Source organism: Amblyomma mixtum, chromosome 5 (genome assembly GCF_055824585.1).
Source record: "Amblyomma mixtum isolate Tamu chromosome 5, ASM5582458v1, whole genome shotgun sequence".
Classification (NCBI taxonomy): domain Eukaryota; kingdom Metazoa; phylum Arthropoda; class Arachnida; order Ixodida; family Ixodidae; genus Amblyomma; species Amblyomma mixtum.
In genome coordinates this window covers 20646149-20667142 of record NC_143016.1, presented here as the reverse complement: position 1 = coordinate 20667142, position 20994 = coordinate 20646149, and the positions used below count along the sequence as shown (strand labels likewise).

The 20994-nt window shown below is 42.7% G+C and overlaps 2 protein-coding genes across 6 annotated transcripts in view; one reads left to right on the top strand and one right to left on the bottom strand.

The window, feature by feature from the left end:
- Fancd2 (Fanconi anemia complementation group D2) overlaps positions 1-11792 on the bottom strand; it is a 48736-nt gene extending 36944 nt beyond the window's left edge. The window contains exons 1-11 of one of the 2 annotated variants that reach the window (XM_089543568.1): positions 11487-11792; positions 11327-11407; positions 8880-9005; positions 8142-8209; positions 7974-8026; positions 7458-7505; positions 5661-5721; positions 4085-4140; positions 3234-3306; positions 2059-2186; positions 1214-1301 (exon numbers count right to left, since the gene is read on the bottom strand). In XM_089543568.1, the coding sequence (XP_089399694.1) occupies positions 1214-1301; positions 2059-2186; positions 3234-3306; positions 4085-4140; positions 5661-5721; positions 7458-7505; positions 7974-8026; positions 8142-8209; positions 8880-9005; positions 11327-11407; positions 11487-11526 (822 nt within the window). In that variant the 5' untranslated portion in view covers positions 11527-11792. The remainder of the gene's footprint in view (positions 1-1213; positions 1302-2058; positions 2187-3233; positions 3307-4084; positions 4141-5660; positions 5722-7457; positions 7506-7973; positions 8027-8141; positions 8210-8879; positions 9006-11326; positions 11408-11486) is intronic. The other variant, XM_089543567.1, reaches the window with a different exon arrangement.
- On the top strand, positions 11669-19400 carry LOC149341463 (ADP-ribose pyrophosphatase). Of its 4 annotated transcripts, none has more exons than XM_089543571.1 (6): positions 11669-11896; positions 12294-12481; positions 14278-14457; positions 16120-16231; positions 16682-16825; positions 18921-19400. In XM_089543571.1, exons 1-6 carry the CDS (start codon positions 11855-11857, stop codon positions 19149-19151), a joined length of 897 nt encoding a protein of 298 aa, XP_089399697.1. In that variant the 5' UTR covers positions 11669-11854; the 3' UTR covers positions 19152-19400. The 4 variants fall into 4 exon arrangements, with proteins under 4 accessions (XP_089399697.1, XP_089399698.1, XP_089399700.1 ...); XM_089543572.1 differs by having other exon boundaries at positions 11685-11775; XM_089543574.1 differs by having other exon boundaries at positions 11688-11794.
- Positions 19401-20994: the final 1594 nt, after the last annotated feature.

The following is a 20994-nucleotide window of genomic DNA, read 5'->3' as shown; positions in this document are numbered from 1 at the left end:
GAAGCACCAGCAATAAAAGCTAGAAATCAGGTTCCTACTCTCGTGCATTTTATTTATTTATTTGTTTATTTCACATACTTTCTGGGCCCGAAGGCATTACAGACGGGAGTGGTAAGTACAGAAAACAGTACATAATTATACAATAAAATAGGTTAACAACACGTAGCAGAAAATACAGTAGTCTTGAAATTGGCAGCATCAGAAATGGCAGACATGTCATTCAAATAAAAGAATCATGATGCATCTTCATTCTAGAGAATGGAGCTCCAAACTTAAACATGTGATCGGAATGGGATGAAATGTATGAAGGGTGCTATATGTACCCCATGAATGCTTACATTACCATGTATTGCTAAAGAGCAAGGAAATGTACACTAGTAAGAAAGCTGGTCATAAAGCCCTGACTGCTTTGCAGATCTAGCACCAATAAATAAGCAATTCAAAAAGAACAGTCTCTTTTTATTATTAAAAGGTGGCAGATATGACGGAGCTTGATGAACAAGATTTTATTTGTTAGACAACCACTCAAGAAGGATGCTTACAATAAAGAGCTCAGTATATTAAAAAATTTAAAATGTATGATTTCATGAGCAATAAAACAAAGCTATTCCATAGCCAGCATCAACTGTGGCCCTACATAACCATAACAATACATCCTTTATTACTGTACTATAACAAAGCTTCTGTGTCCACTGCACTCATCTGAAAAAGGTGCGATGTCAAAAATGTCAAGAAAGATTACGCATAAAAAAAAAATCCACTAAATAGGAATTAAATACTGTTGCAACACCACGATGACAAGGACTTTTACAAGAACTGGCCAAAGTCAACCAACACACTAAAGTTTAGAAACAAATTAGAAAGAATTTGCAAGACCATCAATTTAAACACCAACAGGAAAGTCAAGGCTGTGCTCCAAAGCAAGCCCTTTTCAGAGTGCAACAACAAACTAGAAGAAGACTGCACAGATGTGGCACTTTTTCAAGGCAATGCAGTCGCATGGTACACACTGCATCAAAGAATCATGAATAAAAGCCAGACTATGATGGTAGACAACTAATAAAAGCAATTACACAAGAAACTAAAAGAAAATCAAATGCCCCGCCAACAATCCTTTCCTCCAACCCCCAACTACTCCTCCCCAAAAAGAAAATATTGCCATAACTATGATGCGATTACTGTAAAAAAGCACATCTTTCATGACATTTCTCACCTCAGAAATCACTTCTGGCTCTACATACAGATTGCTGAGTGCCTCAAGAATGGTAGGGCCAAGCTCCTTGTCATCAGTAAAAAGCTCACTGCAAAATGGTAACAGTGTTGGTGACAATTTTCATGACTTCAACTTGCATCATGTAAAGCACCGCCTCGACCATACAGCCCAGTATATCAGTTTCCCATTTTTTTTAAGCTGTATCAAAATTGTTTTCCTGACTAGGTCTTCGTGGTCTGCAAAACACTGTGCAAGATCTCTGCCACAAAAAATCCAATGGCATGGCTGTTTAGTTTACTGACACTATAGCATGCATCTGGCGAGTGATATGGTAAGACCACCAATAGAATAATCTGTTCAGAACATGCACAACATGGCAGCACCCCTCCAAAAAGAAAAAGTGCTGCCGCTGTGCTGACACAACGAACAGGAACAAAAGGAAGATGCTGCCAAACAAAGAGGGACAAATAACCTTATAAGTGCACATAATACATTAAAGAAACACATGCCATATTGATCAAAAATGTTTTAGGGGAATCCCCCAAGGTGGAGTAGATTTGTAATAAGCTGTATAGCTTTCCTTTGCAGCCGCATGGCTGCGCTCGGGTGGACGTCACTGAGTAATTACTCCCTTATTACACATGCCATATCATATGATCCCATTATTGATCAATGTCTAGACAAAACTTCTAGCAACATGGTTGATGCATTGTCCAAGTAGAAGGATTCTTTCAGACAAAGCAAAAGAAATATGGCAGCCACTGAGATTTCTGGTCTTTAGTAAACAACTGAGAAAACAGAGAACAACATTTCATCAATCACTCTCGCAACATATTCCTACGCACCCCAGTTTGCGAGCTGCAGCATGGTGTTCAGAGTCCTCCAGGATATGGGGAAGTGCCAGCAAAATATCCTTGCGCACATGGAGTGGAATAACAGGAAGGACTTCATTGAAAACCTTGTCCATGAAAGCCTTGAAGTAAAGGGCAGAAGAATGTAGGCATAAAATTAGTGACTGCATCAGTAAAAGGCAGAAATGCTTGCTTTTAAAAAATACTTCAGGGGACCGCCTTAAGGGTATGATGCGATAATGTTGATGGGTCCCTTCAGTGGTCTGAGGTCCTCTTCACATATCACTTCGCATACATGGACACTATTCTTTTTTTCACTATCCCATAATCCCTATCCCTAGGAGTACAATGCTATAGCATCAGAGATCCCTCCAGAGCAAGCATTCCCTCTCTTTCGCCTGGGTTTTGCCTGCATGCCCATATATGAGGAATGGGTCATTCTCTACTTCACATTCACCGATCATGGGGAGTCCTTAGAACACTCCTGGCGTAGTGACACAGTGGTTCAGCGATGCGCCACTCCCCGGCAGCTGGCTTTTTCAAACACAGCCAGCGGTGTGGCTTGCGAGACTTAGGTTGCTCTTCCCGAGCTCCCGTAACACCCATGGGCCGCGTCATGGTGGGCAGGTGGGCACCTGCCCAGGTTGTGATGACAAGCAAGGTCACATGACCCCTCTCAACCAATCATTATTTCAACTACCAGCTACCACGATGGCCACGTTGTGATGTTGCAAGATCACATGACCTTGCCGGCAGGTGGGCCACTTGCTTTTCTCGACATGCCAATGCTGACACCGGGTTTTCCACTGAATGGGAACCCTAACAATATCGCATTAATGAATCTGCTGACACACTGCATGTATTGTCTAGTATGTTCGACACAAATTCACAGCCTCAAGGTTTGGTTTGGTTTATGGGGTTTAACGTCCCAAAGCGACTAAGGCTATGAGAGACGCCGTAGTGGAGGGCTCCGGAAATTTCGACCACCTGGGGTTCTTTTACGTGCACTGACATCGCACAGTACACGGGCCTCTACAATTTCTCCTCCAAAGAAATTCAACCACCGCGGCCGGGATCGAACCCGCATCTTTCGGGTCAGCAGCCGAGCACCATAACCACTGAGCCACCGCAGCGGCAAAGCCTCAAGAGGTAAAGAAAAAAAACCAAACCTTTGTTCCAGCCAAGCCGTCGAGCCATTTGAATTGGTTGAGCACCTGGACGTGGAAAGTGTTTGCTGGCGACCTGCACCATTAATTAAGCAGCATACGCAGAAAATTGATCTGGCAGACAACATATCTGGATTGCTGTTGAACAGCAATTCACTAAAAATTCATTCTCATGTCCTACCAGCCATTTGTATATACACGTGGTCACTGTTTTTCCAGAGTGTCCTGACTTCTACAATGATTATTGCCGTAATCTGTTTTAGAGTGCCATAGTGAGATGGCCAATTCCTGCAATGGCAGCAGCATGTACAGTGATCCTTCACTGTATCAAAGTCGCATCACACAAACGACCTCTTCATTGAAAGTACATTATATCCCAGTTAAAATTTGCCTGTTTTAGACCAGAATTTTCGTGTCGCAAAGGCACTTGATTCTAGACATGGGGTGGATTTGGCAGAAACTTGCATAAAAATCCACAAGTGTTGATTCCATATTTTGCTGCCTTCTCAGATAGAAACACATTTCAATGCTGCTGGAACTGTTAGCTTGGTTATTCACCAGACATATCACTACTCTAGCCGAATTTTGAATGCCAAAGAATGAAGGATAAGGCGCCACTTATGACAAAGTCTTCCTATGATGCAGGCGACTTTGTCACAACAAGGTTTTACTGTAACTGCGCTACTTGTAATTAAGCCATTATGCGAAGTACAATTTACAGGTTTTTACAAAGTTCTGGGCTTTCAAAGAGTGTTAAACAGAGCAGCTATGAAAATAGAAGCAATTTAAAAGGAGAAACACAAGGAAAATTAGAAGAGAAAGATAGGATTAAGCTTTTATTCAAGCATACTCACTCATCAGTGACCGATACTTCCACCATTTTTTCAAGTAGGTGCTCAGTCAAACCCCACTAAATGAAAAAAAAAGAAATAATGAAGGATGGGTGAGTGAGAAGAACAAAAAGAAACCAAGAGCGCCATTTGATACAAACAGGTGCTTTTAATAAGCTATCCAGCATCAACCTTTGGGCTAGTTGCAGTTTGGTAAGTCACACAAAGAAGGTTCGGTCACACATAGGAAAAGTCACAAGGAACAAGATGGGCACCATACCTGATACACAGTCCTACTAGAAAACTACTACGCCAACTACAGTGACATTTGTTTTTCTCATCTGCATTCATCCCAGTCCTAGCCTCGCTCTGCTGAAAACAGCCCCTGACATGTCTTGTGCATTTTTTTCCACCATTGTTCTCCCTCAATTAAACATTTTCAGTTTTCCCAGTCGGTTGCTGCACTAACCCCAACATGCAAGTTTCGCAGCATAAAACACTAGTGACCCGCAGAAGATGCACATTTCTTGATACCACATCATGGCTGCAGGCCTCTGAGCAGTAATGCGTTGGGTTAGGGTTATTGGGGTTTAACGTCCCAAAGCGACTGAGGCTGTGAGAGACGCCGTAGTGAAGGGCTCCGGAAATTTCGACCACCTGGGGTTCTTTAACGTGCACTGATGAGCAGTAATGCCTCTCATGAGTTGATGTTTTGGCATTGGTATGGATGTGCAGAGTTTAATGTCCCAAAACTACACATGGGCTAAGAGCGACACCACACTGAAGGGCACGTCAACCACCTGGAGTTCTTTAAAGTGTACTGACATCGCAGAGCACATGGGTGTCTTTTTGCACTTCACGTTCATCGAAATGTGGCCAGTGCAGCCGAAATTCGTTCCTGCGATCATGAATTCAACAGCCAAACGCCAAAGCCACTAAGCCACCACAGCAGGTATAAGGTAATGTTGAGCCCGATCATGTGTACGAAGAAGCAACTAAAAAGCTGGGTGCAAAGAACTGGCAATACATCAAAATAAAGCAAAATATCTGTTAAACATTTCTGTGCAGAGTTCGATAGAAAGATGCTGAACAGAAATTCTGAACAGATGCTGAACACATTTAACCTGGCGCTTGCTAGGCATAGCGCCAGGTTGAATCATGACGCAACCATACGGCCGTACTTCGCTCGCACTAACGTATTACGTTTTCCTTTTTTTCCTGACGCGATAGAGCTCTGGAATAAATTGCCTACTCATGTTTTACAAAGTGCCAGTAGAACAGCAGTCCAGAAAAGTCTCGATCAATACTTTAATGAACGCTAACATGTCATCCCCCGTGCATCGCGTCCTATTACTTTGTATGTGTTTTTTCGCTTTCTGTGTCATTTATTCCAGCTCAGCAGCTTTCTGAGATAGTGTTTGTATAATTGTAAATCAAAATGTTTGTTACTGTGTTCTGTCATTTGAAATTTTAGATGTGCTATTGATTTTATATGTATTGTTGATTCCCTCCCTGTCATGACCCTCAGTAAGGGTTAACAGTGTGAATAAATAAATAAATAGTTCTAAACAACTATAAAGAGTGCAGAGTAAAAACAAACCTGAAGTGGTTCCACACGAAGAAAGAGGCGAAATACACTGTCCCGTTGTTTCAGCATGCCACTGAAACCAAAATAAAGCGAAAATTCACTCTACCTTCGAAGAAGACTACACGGTTATTCAGCTAAAGCTCCGATGAAAATGCGAGGTTTTGATTTAGAAATGTTAAACCGCCTTGGACCTTCGCAGCAAAGAAGCAAAGCAGGTAGAGAAATACTTGCTCAACATTTGCTGATGTTTACACAAAAGCACAAATTATCTAGCACATCAGTGATATGCAGTTACAGTAGAAAAACAGTTCAGAAGCAACTAAATAGACTTTGAAGGACGCTGAACAAAGTTTCGTACCTTGTTTATATATAAGTAGAGTTTTAATAAAATACAGGCCATGTTCACTGCTTTCCATGCGCTTTTAAATGATTTTTTTTTTTTTTTCAAAAGAAAAAAACTTCCTTCAATAGGGCTGTTTGTACATTGCTTCATTCTCAATATGACTGCATATAATCCAAAACATCAACATGAGTGTCTTAACGGTTGATTTACACACATCAGTAGCCATAGGTTTGGTTGGCCATCATTTTGTCTTAGCTAACAGAATGGAACCCCTGTCCCGCACAACACATTTAAACCAACACAACAAAAATGACATATAACAAATATTATTACATCATGCAAATAGTTCACACAGGCACTATTATCATCACCAACAGTCTGCTGTATTTCTGCATTCTAAGTAAAGGATCCTGCAGCAAAGCCGAATGGACTTATAATGTCACATAAAACTTATTATACAGCATACAGGCATCACCATTTCTCTAAAATATGCATTTAAACAGGTCATTACCACAAGCCATGATCATAATCCAAAAGACATCCAAAAATAATACAGTTATGCTGCTTAGCTTCATGTGGCAAAGGTATGCGGAAGTTGCAAGCAAGCAGTTCGAGATGCTCGGCGCCTGGGCAGATGAAGCTTTTTTTGGTACAATACAATAAGATAAGCATACAAGATGAGACAGACACAAATTCAAGAATGAAACATAAGAAAAGCTTATATGCACTGATTTCACACAAACAGAAGTGTTGAGAATATTATACACTATGATAAAGCAGGCCACCATCGTTGCTCATCACTGCTACAACTGGTTGGTTTATGGGGTTTAACGTCCCAAAGCGACTGAGGCTATGAGAGACGCCGTAGTGGAGGGCTCCGGAAATTTGGACCACCTGGGGTTCTTTAACGTGCACTGACATCGCACAGTACACGGGCCTCTAGAATTTCTCCTCCAAAGAAATTCTAGCCGCCGCGGCCGGGATCGAACCCGCGTCTTTCGGGACAGCAGCCGAGCACCGTAACCGCTGAGCCACCGCGGCGGCTTCACTGCTACAACTACTACCACTCTTTTCAAAACACACTCTACAGAGGCAATGCTGCTCAGACCTTATGACAAGTTAACATGCTGTCAGCATGGTAACTGGTCCTTCGAGCACCTTCCCTTTTTGCCCCATTGCCCTGTATTCCTCAGTATTTTCATGGCAGATGGTTCCCAAGAAAGACAAGAAACAAATTATGAAGCATCTTTTGCAACCCCAGAATGCAATAAGAACTCGCTTCCAGCACAGCACTTTGCTTGGTTTTTAGGCACACTGAACAATTAAGAACTTTAAAGCATTATCTCCAAGCAATGTAAACACTTATCCATCACAAAAAGAAGGACGCCTCAAAGAACAGAACAGTAAAATCAGCAGCACATATCAACACAGCTGCATCAACGCAAGGAATTCGTCATTCTGCTCACCCGCTGTCATCTGAATCCTGATAAGTCACAGTGAGCGCCTTTTCCAGCCTAAAGCAAAAATAGTATGGCTAACATGAGAAATCATTCACTTTGCAACAAATTCTGAAAAAAATTTTACAACTGGCATAGTATTCCATGAGCTGGTTATATGACATGCGTCAAGATGTAACGATGGAGAAAGATGATGTGAAATCAATAGTCACCAGCCGACATGAACTGGTGAAATCAGATGCAGAGCCATTTAATTTATTTTCATTCTGACATAAAAACTAAACATCAAAAAATAGTGCTCAATACCATTTTGCTAGAGACAACACACTGCAAAAATGCGCACTAAATATTTCTAATTACAGGTAATTAGTATTAACCAAAACTTCAGCCAGAACAAAATTAACAAGGAAGTATAATATATGTAAAAAGCATATGGTCTTAGTGATGAAATGGCAAGGAGGCAATGAGTGAGAAGTTCAATTTTTATGGAGAGGGCTTTTTTACAGATAAGGAAAGAAGACTTACCTGTCCCGGTTATCCAAGTATTCTTTTATTTCCTTCAGGACATCAGTAACAACCTGAAGAAAGAGATAAAAATGTGAAAGTGCTGGGCACAAATGGAAATGACAATACAGCAGTTAGAAAATATAAATGCTGAATACACCTTTGAAATGACAACAAAAGATTTCTCACCTCTGGGTACTCTGGATGTTCTTTTAAATTTTGTGTAAAATCTCGGCTAAATGTGGTTGAGTCAACACCTGCAATTTAAAACAGCAGAAAAAACATCTTGCATGAAGCTAATTCCAGAAAAAAATAAAAGAAAGAAGCATGTGCCCTTGTCTTTCCTGAAAAACAAAGTTTTATATTTATATTAATGGCCTTGTCAATGTGACGCTCACTGGCAATGGCTATGACAACTATGCAGAATTTGCAAACGAATATTACCAATGAAGAATAATTCACGGCCAATATGGGCTCATATCTGCCACCCAAGTTTCTTCAAGCCTTGCATTGTTTTAAGTTCTGAAAAGGTTACTGAGCATGTCCACATCTAAGCTTAATAACATGGAAATAAATCAACAAATAACTATTGCTATGGACATGTTAGAAATTATATAACTTCTCTCTTTTGTTATGTTCTCTAAACATTTCATTTCACCAAATACTTTTCAGGACACAAAGTCTTATACTGTTTGCTAAGTAATGCCTGTAGCCTTCTCACAATGACACAACAATATATATTTAAAACCACAGTGAGCAAATCACAGCCTTTCCTGACATACTCAACTGATCTCATTTAACTCTGACATTGTCCAATTGTTCCGGCGATGATAAGAAATAGTAAACACACAAAAAATGACTTGCCCCCGTTAATGAACATTGGTACGAGTGATTGTCTCAACATCCGACTAATAGTGCACTACTCACTCAAAGTGTTGTGCTTTCTCCCAGAATTCAGGGTAAGACCGGACTTCTTAGCAAGAGAGCAGAGGTATGTTCCCTTCTTGTATTCGTCATTGTTGTCCACAACATTGACTGATGTGAACGATCGACCTAAAGTAAAAAAAAAAAATGTAAACCTTAACAACTGCAGTGCAGCATAGTTTACAGTAAAACATGTTGCTAGACGACTCGGTGCACTGCTTCAGAAGATGAGGTGCAAAAAGGATGGACATGCGCATGTCTCATTGTCCCTACTTCTGTGTGCTGTCCTTTTTGCATCCCATCTTCTAAAACACCATAGTTTAAATGTAAGTATTCAGTCACAAAGATTGGCACAGAGCAAACTAGGCTGCATCACTTGTAGCAATGGCATGGGAACCTCACTGCAAGAAAAAGCAAGTAAGAATTGCATCTGGAGCAAAATTTAACAAGCCTTCATCATACAAATGCTCAGATTTTTTTTTTAAATCTTGTTTTCCTAAAACTAGCCACTGGGTATATAAACCTGGAACAGCAAAGCAAACGCATTTACCCCATTGATCTTTGACAGACTCAATACTCAGTTTTTCACCAATACCTGCACGGAATGATCAAAAGCATGTTACACAAAGTGAGACGGAACATGCCATGCATACAAAATGTGGACTCTTCTTATTCTGCTGTGGAGCAGCAAGGCTGAAAATGCGACGTGGACTCTTCTTATTCTGCTGTGGGGCAGCAATGCTGAAAATGCAGCTTCTGAACAATCCGGCAGTCATACTCCTCTCTTGGGAACCTCACTTCATCCAATACACCAACCACTTTTTTTTAGACTGACTTCATCAAGTTGAAATGGCTTCCTGATGTTTTGCTATCTCATAGCATTGTGTTCACCTGAATGAACACATTCGCAAAAAACTGCGTCCAGCAGGAAATTAAAGATCCTGCACCAAGACTTCCAGCACCTATCAGGTCAACAGGCACTTTGCTTTTCATTAAAATATGTCTACACTTCCGTCAAGATGTTGAACTCTGTTATAGCTTCTAGACAGCATACAGCAACTGAAGATCCATTGGCAAGTTTATGACAACTTCTGTGTTTTCTAGGAAAGTGAAGCTTGACAAGGCTTGCATGCTGCTACAGTCATGCCACTGCTAAGAAATAACACAAATTCCCCTTTCCCCGCCGCGGTGGCTCAGTGGTTATGGCGCTCGGCTGCTGACCCGAAAGAAGCGGGTTCGATCCCGGCCGCAGCGGCCGAATTTCGATGAAGGCGAAATTCCAGAGGCCCGTGGGCTGTGCGATGTCAGTGCACATTAAAGAACCCCAGGTGGTCGAAATTTCCGGAGCCCTCCACTACGGCGTCTCTCATAGCCTGAGTTGCTTTGGGACGTTAAACCCCAATAAACTAAACCAAACAAATTCCCCATTCTGGAGTTTATTGCCCTTCAACTCACCTGACCTATCTTTCATGCTTCTCCTCGTAGTTCCTCCCAAAACGGCGCCCTCTTTTGTAAGGTTTTCAATGAGGCCCATGGGATGCAAAGAAACTGCCAAACAGCCACATGCAGGACTTCATGCGTTCTGTCAATTCGAGTCTTTGGCTGGCAGGGTGCTTTGTAGTCTTGTCCTCATATACTTGAAACTCATTGAGATTATCCAGTCTTAGAGTCAGACCCTGTACTAAACTTAATATCGATGGCTGAATGCCTTTATTAGTAGGTACTGTTTCACTGACAATTTATCTTTAAATGCAAGCGCACTCTTGTCGTTAGCCTGGTGAGCTGATGGCATGCACTCCCCCTGAAAATCCTTATTCAGCTATGCATTAGGAAGGGGGCCTCATTCATGGAGAAGTTGCTGATGCATGGCTGCATGTTCTTAAAGTAGAACCTTGGCGTACCATTCCATGGCTAAAAATCGTCATATTATGTGGACACCGGTAATGACATCCTGCACAGAACAAAAATTAAGGTCACGTATTGTCAAAAAAAAAAATGTAGAAAATGAGGAGCAGTGAACAGTGGCCGCCATAAGGACGAAGGGTCAGCGCTGCAGGTAAAACGAAAAAGGCGTTCAAGTCATGCGAGAGAAAAAGGCGTTCGAGTCATGCGAAGTTTTCTGAGCACGGAAACCAAGAAAAATCCCAATTTCTTTGCAGTCTACGTATGAAGCCACAAGTAAAGTATGTGCTCTCTACTTCTTTGCGCGACCTGTGCAGTGCACCCCTCAGTGCCAGGCCGTGAGAAATTGTTTTTCGAGGCATCTGTGTTCCGAAAGCTGATGCGGACATCTGTACTGACCTGCTTTTCACAACTCGTTCAATTAGCATAGTGTTCTGATATGAAGCAGCGTATTTTCCAAGGAACTCGTAGAGGCCGTTTGCCAGCATAAAGCGATCACACAAAAATAGTAGTATTTTTAAAACAGCAGTAAAACCGGTGAAACTTACCGTGCTGAGATCGGACCGACACCTCGGACATGTGATCACCGAACATGACTCGCCGCTCGCCTTGCGAAGGTCCATTTTTTTCTGAAAGATATCAAGACTTGAGTTAAACCCCCGGCGTTATATAATGACAACTAGCATCAAAAGTCAGCGAAATACTTACGTGTAGAAGCCTTGGTAGAAAAGCGCGCCGTTTTCGACATCGTCTACTTAGTACACAAAGCATGTCAAAACCTGCCTCTTTGATGTTTAGTGCAACTGGTGGCGAATTAGAGAACTACATCAGGAGATTCTTTTGCTGTGTTTTCTGACATGTCTGCTAGTGTAACAAGGACCTTATCATCATCAGCGTCATCAGTAAGCCGGGTGTGGTGGCGGAAGGTGGCGGCGCCTTCCTTGTCGACGGTTGAAGTTGAACGGTTGAAGCAAAAGCCCAGGAAATATAAATTGCGGTTAACATTCACTTTAGTGGTTTGTAGCTGCGTCGTCCGAAGTCCTCACAGTGTCATGGCGCAGTAGAATTAGTGTTTGATGTGGCCACAAAGGCTACTGAGGACTTGTTTCTACTTTTCTGTAAGCGAACAAGTGTGTGCTGATGCTGAAATATTTGTGGTACACGAAGACAGGGAAAGCGACCGACAGGCGCTGGCTGATAACTAAGCCGCCGTCCTAGCGCATAATAAAGTAAAGAAATCCCACTTACCAAACGACAGCATGTCCCGTAGTTTTATTAGTGGAAAAATATTTCCTCTGTCAACCGAGACTGATGGCGCATAACCGCGTCCATAGGCGTTTTCTCTTGGCGCGAAATGCTTGGCTCATTCTGCGCGCTTTCTAATCTTATAGTATCCGCATTAAAGTCTGTAGTTAGATAGCGCTGCCACGTGTCTGTCTGTCTTTCTTTTTTTCCCCGATATGTTGCTATTCGTTATCTGCCATTTATTCAGATTGTCTCTCGTCACTGTTGTAGGCATTTGGGCCGAAGACGATGCGTGCCCACTTCAAATGCCGAGGCGCAACGTATCCAGGAACTGATGTTCTGCGCTTGCCCGTGCCTGACGACAAGGTGCCCTGGACTGTGGAGTGGCCCGAATATAAGCCACCGTCCTACAGCATACCAGGCCTTGCATCAAAACCCTGGGCAGACCCAGAGATAGGGTGAGGAATGTTCTTCAAGCATGCCAAATCGAGCAGTGTGTTATAAGTAATTCCTTTCTGTAATCTTATCGGAAGCATGTCTAAAACTAGGCGATAATGTATATAACTTGTTCGCTTTCTTTCTCTTCTCTCAACTCGCTTTCATTCTCACCACTAAGCACTAAAATAGCATTATGTGACTGGAAACAGTTTTTAATAAACCATAGGCATATCCATAGAAATGCTAAGCTTGAGACCAACACATATATGGACAGCGCAGCTTCCTCACTTTCAGCCCACTCCCCACCGAAGAGGATTACTGGCTACTTGAGCAGCTGCAATTCCCAGCAAAATGTCCTTTCTACCTCTGAGATCAATCCTATGTGAGCAACTTTGGAAGTCCATATCAAGTGGGAAGTGTGAAGTCGGTTAGCTGACTGGGAGTGGTGGAAAGCTGATCCCCTCTCGTCACAGAGAGACGGAGAGGTTTATTTACAAAGAAGGCCAGAAACTGTCGACCAAAGGTATAATTCTCTGGCCTGCCACTCTGCACTGCAGGACGGAGAGAGAGTGGAAAGAGGGTTATGGTTGGTGATGATGGAGACAGAAGGGAGGCATGAATGTATACACGCACATCACAGCCACTAGTCAAGATCCACGCTGCTTTAAAAGCCACTATTCCAGAGTCCCTGTCCAAGGCTTTTGAAGCCTAGGTGCTGTTGATATTACAGCAACAATTGTCTCAAGAAGGTTTTCCAGCATTTACAGTTCCACATTTGAAGTAATGGGGCATCGCTTGCAATACAAAACCTTAAGGGGACACTTATGCTCCGCCTGAAGGATATAGCGTCAATGGGTCCCTTCAGTGGCCTTGGGTCCACTTTACATATCAGTTCCCAGACAAGGACACTTTTCTTTCTTTCACCATCACATATTGCTGAGCCTAAGCTTAAGAATACAATGTGATAACATTAGAGATCCCTCCACGTAAGTACTCCTTCTCTGTCGCCTAGGTTCTTCTTACACGCCCATACCCCCCCTGACACAGTGGTGCCGCGGTTAAGCGATGCACTGGCTGTTTCAAACTCAGCCACCGGTGAGGCTCACGAGACCCAGGTTGCTCTCTCTAAGCAACCTCTCGTAACCAATCATTAATTTGGTTTTGGTTTTATGGATTTAACGTCTCAAAGCGACTCAAACTATGAGAGACGCCTAATCACTAACTTAACTGCTACCTGCCATAGTGGGCAGGTTGTGGAGACATCATAAGGCCAGTTGACTTCGGTGGCACGTGGGCCACGTGCTTTTCTCAACACGCTAGAGTCACCACTGATTGGCACCCTTAACGCTGTCATGTCAAAACTCGGCAACGTCACTACTTTGGGTCACTTGATCTTCTCCTCCCCAATGAGAACAGAGCATTCCCATGTTCACCTGATTGTATATGAGAAGATGCCATCTGTAGTTACATTATCTTTGCAATGGAGAGGGCCCTCTTGAGGGTAAGTGAAGAGGGGCACAGTACTAATGTCATTGTCAGTTGTTTGTCTTAGTGAGAGCAAAAAGTCAACAAGGTTTCGCAACATTTGTTAACGCTTAGTGCGTCCGTCATTTACCGCAACGTATCTCCAGTTTAGCAATCCTCTAAAATAGACTGTGCTTGGTTTCCATGAGGAAGCAAGCCTATTCTGCAGCGACCTGTTTGCGCAGGCAGTGTTGTGAGTGGGAGTTCTACCTATGCTTAAACTGCATGGTCAAACTCTGTCAGGGTAGCAGGCTGTGGCAATTGTGTTATGCATCTTTTTTTCGTTCCACAGGAGCCACTTTTGTCCTGCCTGGAATGCATTGGATGGAAGTGTTGACAGACGAAGCCATGAGGGGGCGTATGCTGTGCTGGATGGAAGGCCACAAAACCCCCACGGAAGGACAGGACTGTCGGGACGAGGACGTCTGGGGCGTTGGGGACCAAACCATGCAGCAGATCCACTTGTAACTAGGTGTGTTAACTACGCATGCTGTGGGTATAGTATTGTGGAAGCACACTAAGGTAATGTGCACTGCAAAGGCTTATGTAGTCATATAGTGACACAATATATTTAAACGTGACTGCTGAGTTGTAAAACAGCAAGGTTGCAATGTGTGAAAAGTTTTGAGCAGCTGTTGTCAAATGTAAAATACTAATCTCAAAATATCCTAAGCATCAAGTGGTGACCTGTTGAAAGCTTCAACCTATGTGGCTTAAGCCCACTAGTTTCTGAAATGTGTGTTGTTTCAATGCCGCAGTTGTGACACTGCTGTTAGCAAGAGGCAGCATAGCTCTGAAAAAAGTAAAACAGCATTTAAATATTTTTACTGTAATTTGTTGGCATTGTTAGGCTGACGCCACTGGGTGGAGATACCATGTAGTCCACCTTGCGCCCAGTGGGCCTGTTTTGCACCGTGTACACCATTGCTGGTGGGCACCTACTCAACAGTTTTCACTTCGGCTTAAACTAAGCTGCAGTTTTGGGGAAATGATTAGGTTGGGAGTTAGCATCAGGGGACTGTGCGTCAGAGAAGAGCAAGACGTTGTCTGACTGGGAGATTAGATGACCACGGATATGTGCAGATGATGACTGACTGAGCATAAGGGGACAGACCACTGACCAAAATGTATCATAAGTTTGTGGTGGAAATGTAAAGATTATGTCTCATGTTACTGCAGTATCAAAGAACTGAGGATTTGTAATGTTAATTTAGCATTGAAAATCACGTAAAACAAATTGAAGTGCCATCTTGCGGTGGAACCCTGCCATTATTGGTGTAGTGCACCACGTGACCACATCTCGAGAAAATATCGCTGATATCTTTTAAGTGCACATGGCTTTTTCTTTAGGAGTGTTCTTTATGTTTTATTAACGTTTACGCTCTCTTTAGTGCGCCCTTCGAAGAAAAATAACGCACTCTTCACATCGCTAAAGATGTGCACTTAGCTTTGTCACTAGATGGTGCCACTGCATTACAACTTTATTGGCTAAAGCGGCAACAAGGTCCGCTAAAACTTTCGCCAATGAGGCATACATCACTGTGCCGCAACTGCTTTGGGCGAAACTGAAATGTATGCCGCTCTGTATTAAAAATGTCTGGGGGTGAGATTTATATTAGTCTTTGGCACATTACTTCTGCCAGCATGCAATCGCCATCGCTTTCGCTGATCACGGTTTCCTGCATCGGCCTACATAAAAACAGTTACATGCTCTGATCGAAAAATTCTTGGTAAAAATCGTCTACAGCGTTTATAATAAAACTGTTGCGGAATCGAGCACCTTTGACAGCAAGCATTCTGTTGTGCTGAAAAAAATTGGATGCTTAAAATTCAGTGCTTTGTCCTTTTCCCTACTTTCCCCTCTGTTCTTAGTAGTGTCCCTACTTTTCCCCTTGAAATGTTGCCAGCCCAATATGAAATATACAGTTCGCTCCTTACCTGACTCTTTCTTCCAAAAGCTGCACACATATCAGCCCTTCCTGCCATAGCCTCATGAGAGACTGCATTGTGTAAAAAAAAAATACAAATTTTGGCTGTGCCACTTCAAAGTGCTGTACTGTACAGGGTGCTTTTAACAATGGAATCTTATATAGCATTTGTAAGCAGAACAGGTGTTTTGACTCTTCTCTGCTAGGTGGAAAAGAAATGCAGCAGGCAATGTGGTCACGAATGACTGCAGCCAGCTGCCAGTGCTGCAATTTGTGGCCATTGCAAGAAGAGACTCGGGCGAGTGGGCTATACCTGGGGTGAGAGGACCTTAGTCAAGCACCTTCTTGCTTAGCATATATAAACTGTTTTATAGCAAGCCGCATATTGCAGTTTCTAGAGTATCCAAGATCAGTACATTCAGATGTTGCACTAGCATAGTTTTGAGCTGCCTTTGTTGTGTACAGATGAATGCATCTTAGCATGATGTGTTATAACAGCAGACCTCTCAAATGAGCTCATGCTGCTTTGCTTTGACTTGCTGGTACAATCTCTAGCTGCAACTAGCTATTTGAAACCCGTGAAATCTCTATACCCACTTTGTTACAACTGTGGAGTCTAAGCACACCATCCTTTGCTAGAAAGCGTTGTCACATTATTGATTCATTTGCAATATCTCTAGAGTTGGTGAGATATTATGGCTTGTCAGTCTCTCTGTGCATGCATTAAACACGCAAAAGGAAGAAGCTAACGTGTGCTTCACTCTGCAGGGAATGGTGGACCCCGGGGAGCTGGTGAGTGCTACACTGCGGAGGGAGTTTTGTGAGGAGGCCATGAACAGCCTGTCCCTGAGTGAGCAAGACAAGCAGAAACTGGAGATGTCTCTGGAGTCGTTCTTCAGCAAGGGCATTGAGGTAAAGGCCACTGACAGCGTGAAGTAACTGTAGGCTTAGTGAAGACCTTACACATTGTTTCTCTGAGGGTTTCCAAGCATGCTGTTTATCGCAGCATGAACACGCACTTCATTCTTGCCTGTCATGCACCTCCAAACTGTGTGCACGACATGGCATTGGCAAAAGTGACCCCTTGCACATAGTTCTGCTCATTGCCAGCTTGCTCACTGGAATTAAAAAAAAAATAAGCGGCATGCCCGCAAGAATGAAAGGACGCGCACGTTCACGCAAAGGGCTCAGTGGCAGAAGTATGCGACCTGAGGGTGCTGCAGTGCATTTTGGCCACTTCTCACATGCCTAAGCTTACTTGTGATCAGTTGAACATGTACACCCGTGCGCAAAAGTGGAGAGACCACGCGAACTGACAGAACTGCGCGCCAGCGCTTTCTCACTGTGCAGCGCCTGCTTTCGAGATATGTATAGGGTGCCTGACCAAATAAGTTAACCCGTCTTTCTACCCATTTCTTCCAGACACGCCTTTATACACAGACAAATCGCAACCACCGCTATTCCCGTGGTCTCTGCACTTTTGCACATGACTGTACATGTATTATCAGTGTGAGATAAAATGCTAGGAGAATTGAAATTAGAACAGGAAACAAGAAGATTCAAGTGGCATGAAGACCGTTCTTTTGAAGCATTAATATAACTCGCCTGTATTTCCTCTCAAGCAGCTAATATTTTTTGTCTTATTGTGTTAATTCCCCCATCCTCGTTTCATTTGACATTGGTCATATATTTGGTGCCTTGTGCAGGGCATTAAAGCAATGCACTGTGCAGGAAATAAAGTGACATTAACTATTAGGTTCTAGAGACAATGCCTATGTGTGAGAACAGGTAAATGAGCCTACAAACCGCACAAGTACAAATGTCTCACCTTGAGCCCAGCAGCTGCTGTTTGATTTCACAGCTCTAGTGCTCTACACGAGATTGCTGAGCTGTGCCCAAAGCATCAGCATTATTCCTTTGGATTTGTCTTTTCTCGTGTGCTTGATTTGCGCACCCACATTGTGTGTAGTGAACCTTTTCAGGCATTATGAACCATCTAGGATGCAGCAAGATTTATTTGGGAGGTATTTCACTTTCCCAAGTTTCTCCAGCTGTGCTTGAGCAGAATCTTAAGCCACGCCTGCGCTGACTTCACGGAACATTCAGAAAACATTTTGCTAATGCGCTCAGTGCAAGCTTCTTTTAACTGAATCTGTTAAAGTGACCATTAAATGTTCATTACCCACATCACTTCAGTAAGTGTATCATTTGAAATGAGGTCTGCTTATCATTCTGGAGCTGAAAGATGAGATGTGCCTTTTTTTTTTTCTGTGCTATTTCTGTTCAATTGGTTAAAGGTGCACTGAAGAGGAATCTGAACTTGTCTTTTTGCCGCGGGAACTCGATCTACACGTTCCAAGCTTTCTTAGAAACTTCGATTTATTGCCCTGTGTGGCCGATTTCCCTAATTAAATCGAATTAACGTCCGGCTCCCGCCTTTTTTTTTTTAATTCTCCCTCGTATGGTGGGCGGAGTCGATCAACGCGTGGAGCGCCTTTCACCCAGTCCCGTGGCGGCTTGCCGCTGTGCCATCGGCGGAGTAATACGTAGTAGTCCGTAGTAGTAAATAGTCCGCGCATATTTTTATTTCTTCAGGCTTATTTTGCGGCTATATTATCTGCGAATGAAACTAATTATTTATGGAAACCTAAAAAACAAAAAGCGAAAGCAAAGCCTCCACGGGACTGGGTGAAAGGCGCTCCACGCGTTGGTCGACTCCGCCCACCGTACGAGGGAGAATTTTAAAAAAAAGGTGGGAGCCGGACGCTAATTCGGTTTAATTGGGGAAATCGGCCACACAGGGCAATAAGTCACTGTTTCTAAGAATGCTAGGAACGTGTAGATCGAGTTCCCGCGGCAAAAAGACAAGTTCAGAATCCTCTTCAGTGCACCCTTAAGTAACGCATATGGTCACAACACGATATCTACACTTTGCATTAGACATGGTGGCTCCCAAATTGTCGCCTCAAGTCCATATTATACATACCTGTTACTCACCCCCTTACAGGTATATAAAGGCTATGTAGATGACCCACGAAACACAGATAATGCTTGGATGGAGACAGTAGCCTTCAATTTTCATGATGAAAATGGCAACATCACGGGCAAGTTCTCGCTTGAAGCCGGCGATGACGCAGCCAAGGTCAGATGGACAGACATTGACAGGGAGCTTCGCCTTTATGCCAGCCACTCGGACTTGGTGTACAGGGTAGTCCAGCGTCTGAAGGCACACTGGTGACCTGCTGCCTTGTTTGAGCCATGTGCAGATGTAGGCTGCTGGCAGCAATAAGATCATTTTTATTTTTCCAGGTCATCTAGAATGATACAGGGTCTCTGTGAAGTTGCTGAATCTTCCCTGTTAAATTAGTTTGACGAGACTTCAGAAAGCTAGGTGAAGTTATGAATGCAAAGTGCTTTCACTAAATGTAGATGTATGCAGCCGAAGTTGTATGTTCTATTTGAAATAAACTCACTTTTTCAAACCTAATGTATTGTCTTTATTCACAGAGGTGGTCCAGTGATTAGTTCACTGTCATAAATTATTGCAATGTAGCATGAATTGAACAAGTTGCAGAAACAACAGTGAAGGCTAGGATGTGTAAATTCAGACAACCATTACATTCTGAATTGCTTCTGTGCACTCTACTACAGCAGTGCACTACAGTGTCACTCAGTATACTACATCCATGTGAACTGTCCATTCAGACAATGCTCGTTACTCTGTTTTTGTACATTCTCGTCCTGCTTGGTGTTGGCTAACTTGGTATGTATGTTTGTTATCCAGGGAAGATAATCATTCAACCTACTTTGACTGTACTCTGCATTCCAGATTTCTTCAATGCTACTTTTAAAACATTTTGTGTGCACATCATAACTGAGTATGAGCATATAAAAACAAGCACAGCATAGAAAAAAAAAAAGACTAGTAAATCTAGTAACAGTTTGTATACAGTGTCGGCATCTGGGACTGGTCATCATAGAAACATGGCAAGTAGCTTCAGTGAGCCTGATGTCTGGGTCTGGGTCACAGTGGTAATCTAATCACTCTGTTTCCCATCTGAAAAGGCTGCATCACATTATGCAAAGCCTTTTGCATGATTTTCTCAAATCATTACATTTTCATTTTATTCGCAGCTCAATTTACCTGGATGCTTAAAATGTAATGATAGCCTGAAGTGCAGAACCAAAAATATAAATGTTGAGAAGGCTCTACAAAACAAGCCACAAGTATACAAAACTATTCTTGGGAACAGCTGGGAAGAAATTTCATATTTAGGAAAATCTTGCAAAAGAACCTCAGCATGTCTTCTCAATTGTAGACTGTATATTTCTAATCACAGCAACTTCAAAAATGAAGCATAGTTTTTCTGTCAGTTCACATTCATTGCAGCATCAATGAAATGCAAACTGGACACAAAAGCAGACAACACAGTCCAGTGAAGTTGTATAAACTACAGCATACATCGGACTTGAAACTAAGCTGCCTATAGTGTCGGTGTTGGAAAATGGCTCAAAGCGGGCCCTACAATTTACTTATAACACAACGCTGTAACATCTCCTATCGGTTCCGTATTACATTCACAAGAAAACGCAAAAGGAATTATTTCATCACAGGCTTGCACAAACTGGAGATATTTCGCAGCAGTTTTTTTTAAATTACCGGCAAACTAATGCAATACTAATGCAAAAGCATTGCAATTCCATCTCAATTCTATTCTAATTCCATTCTATTCCTTTGTAGTTGGCACTGCTATATGTACTAGCACTGACTATCACTGGTTAACATCTTGCATTTTCTTGCTTTTGATGACATTACACCGTTTCGACCAATCGCAAGTTTTGTGATGCCACTTTTTGAGGCCTCTCTTTGGGACCACATTTTTGGCAAAGTTGGGTTTCTGCTGAAGCGCGACATAAAGCTTCCGCATTAATAGAAACAGGGTGCCTGTGATAAGTGTTTCAAAAGCCTTCACTTTCTCATTTTGCTCATCCTGAAACATCAGGGAGCAAATCTATAAGAAAATGGCACACCAGCCTTGCAAGTGCATGATGGTCAAGGTAGGTACTACAGTCGAACCCGG

Coding starts and splice junctions, on each gene's coding strand:
- LOC149341463 (XM_089543571.1), top strand. CDS start 11,855: ATGTGGCCACAAAGGCTACTGAGGACTTGTTTCTACTTTTCT. Junction 12,482..14,277: donor TGGGCAGACCCAGAGATAGG/GTGAGGAATGTT, acceptor TTCGTTCCACAG/GAGCCACTTTTGTCCTGCCT. Junction 16,232..16,681: donor GCGAGTGGGCTATACCTGGG/GTGAGAGGACCT, acceptor TTCACTCTGCAG/GGAATGGTGGACCCCGGGGA.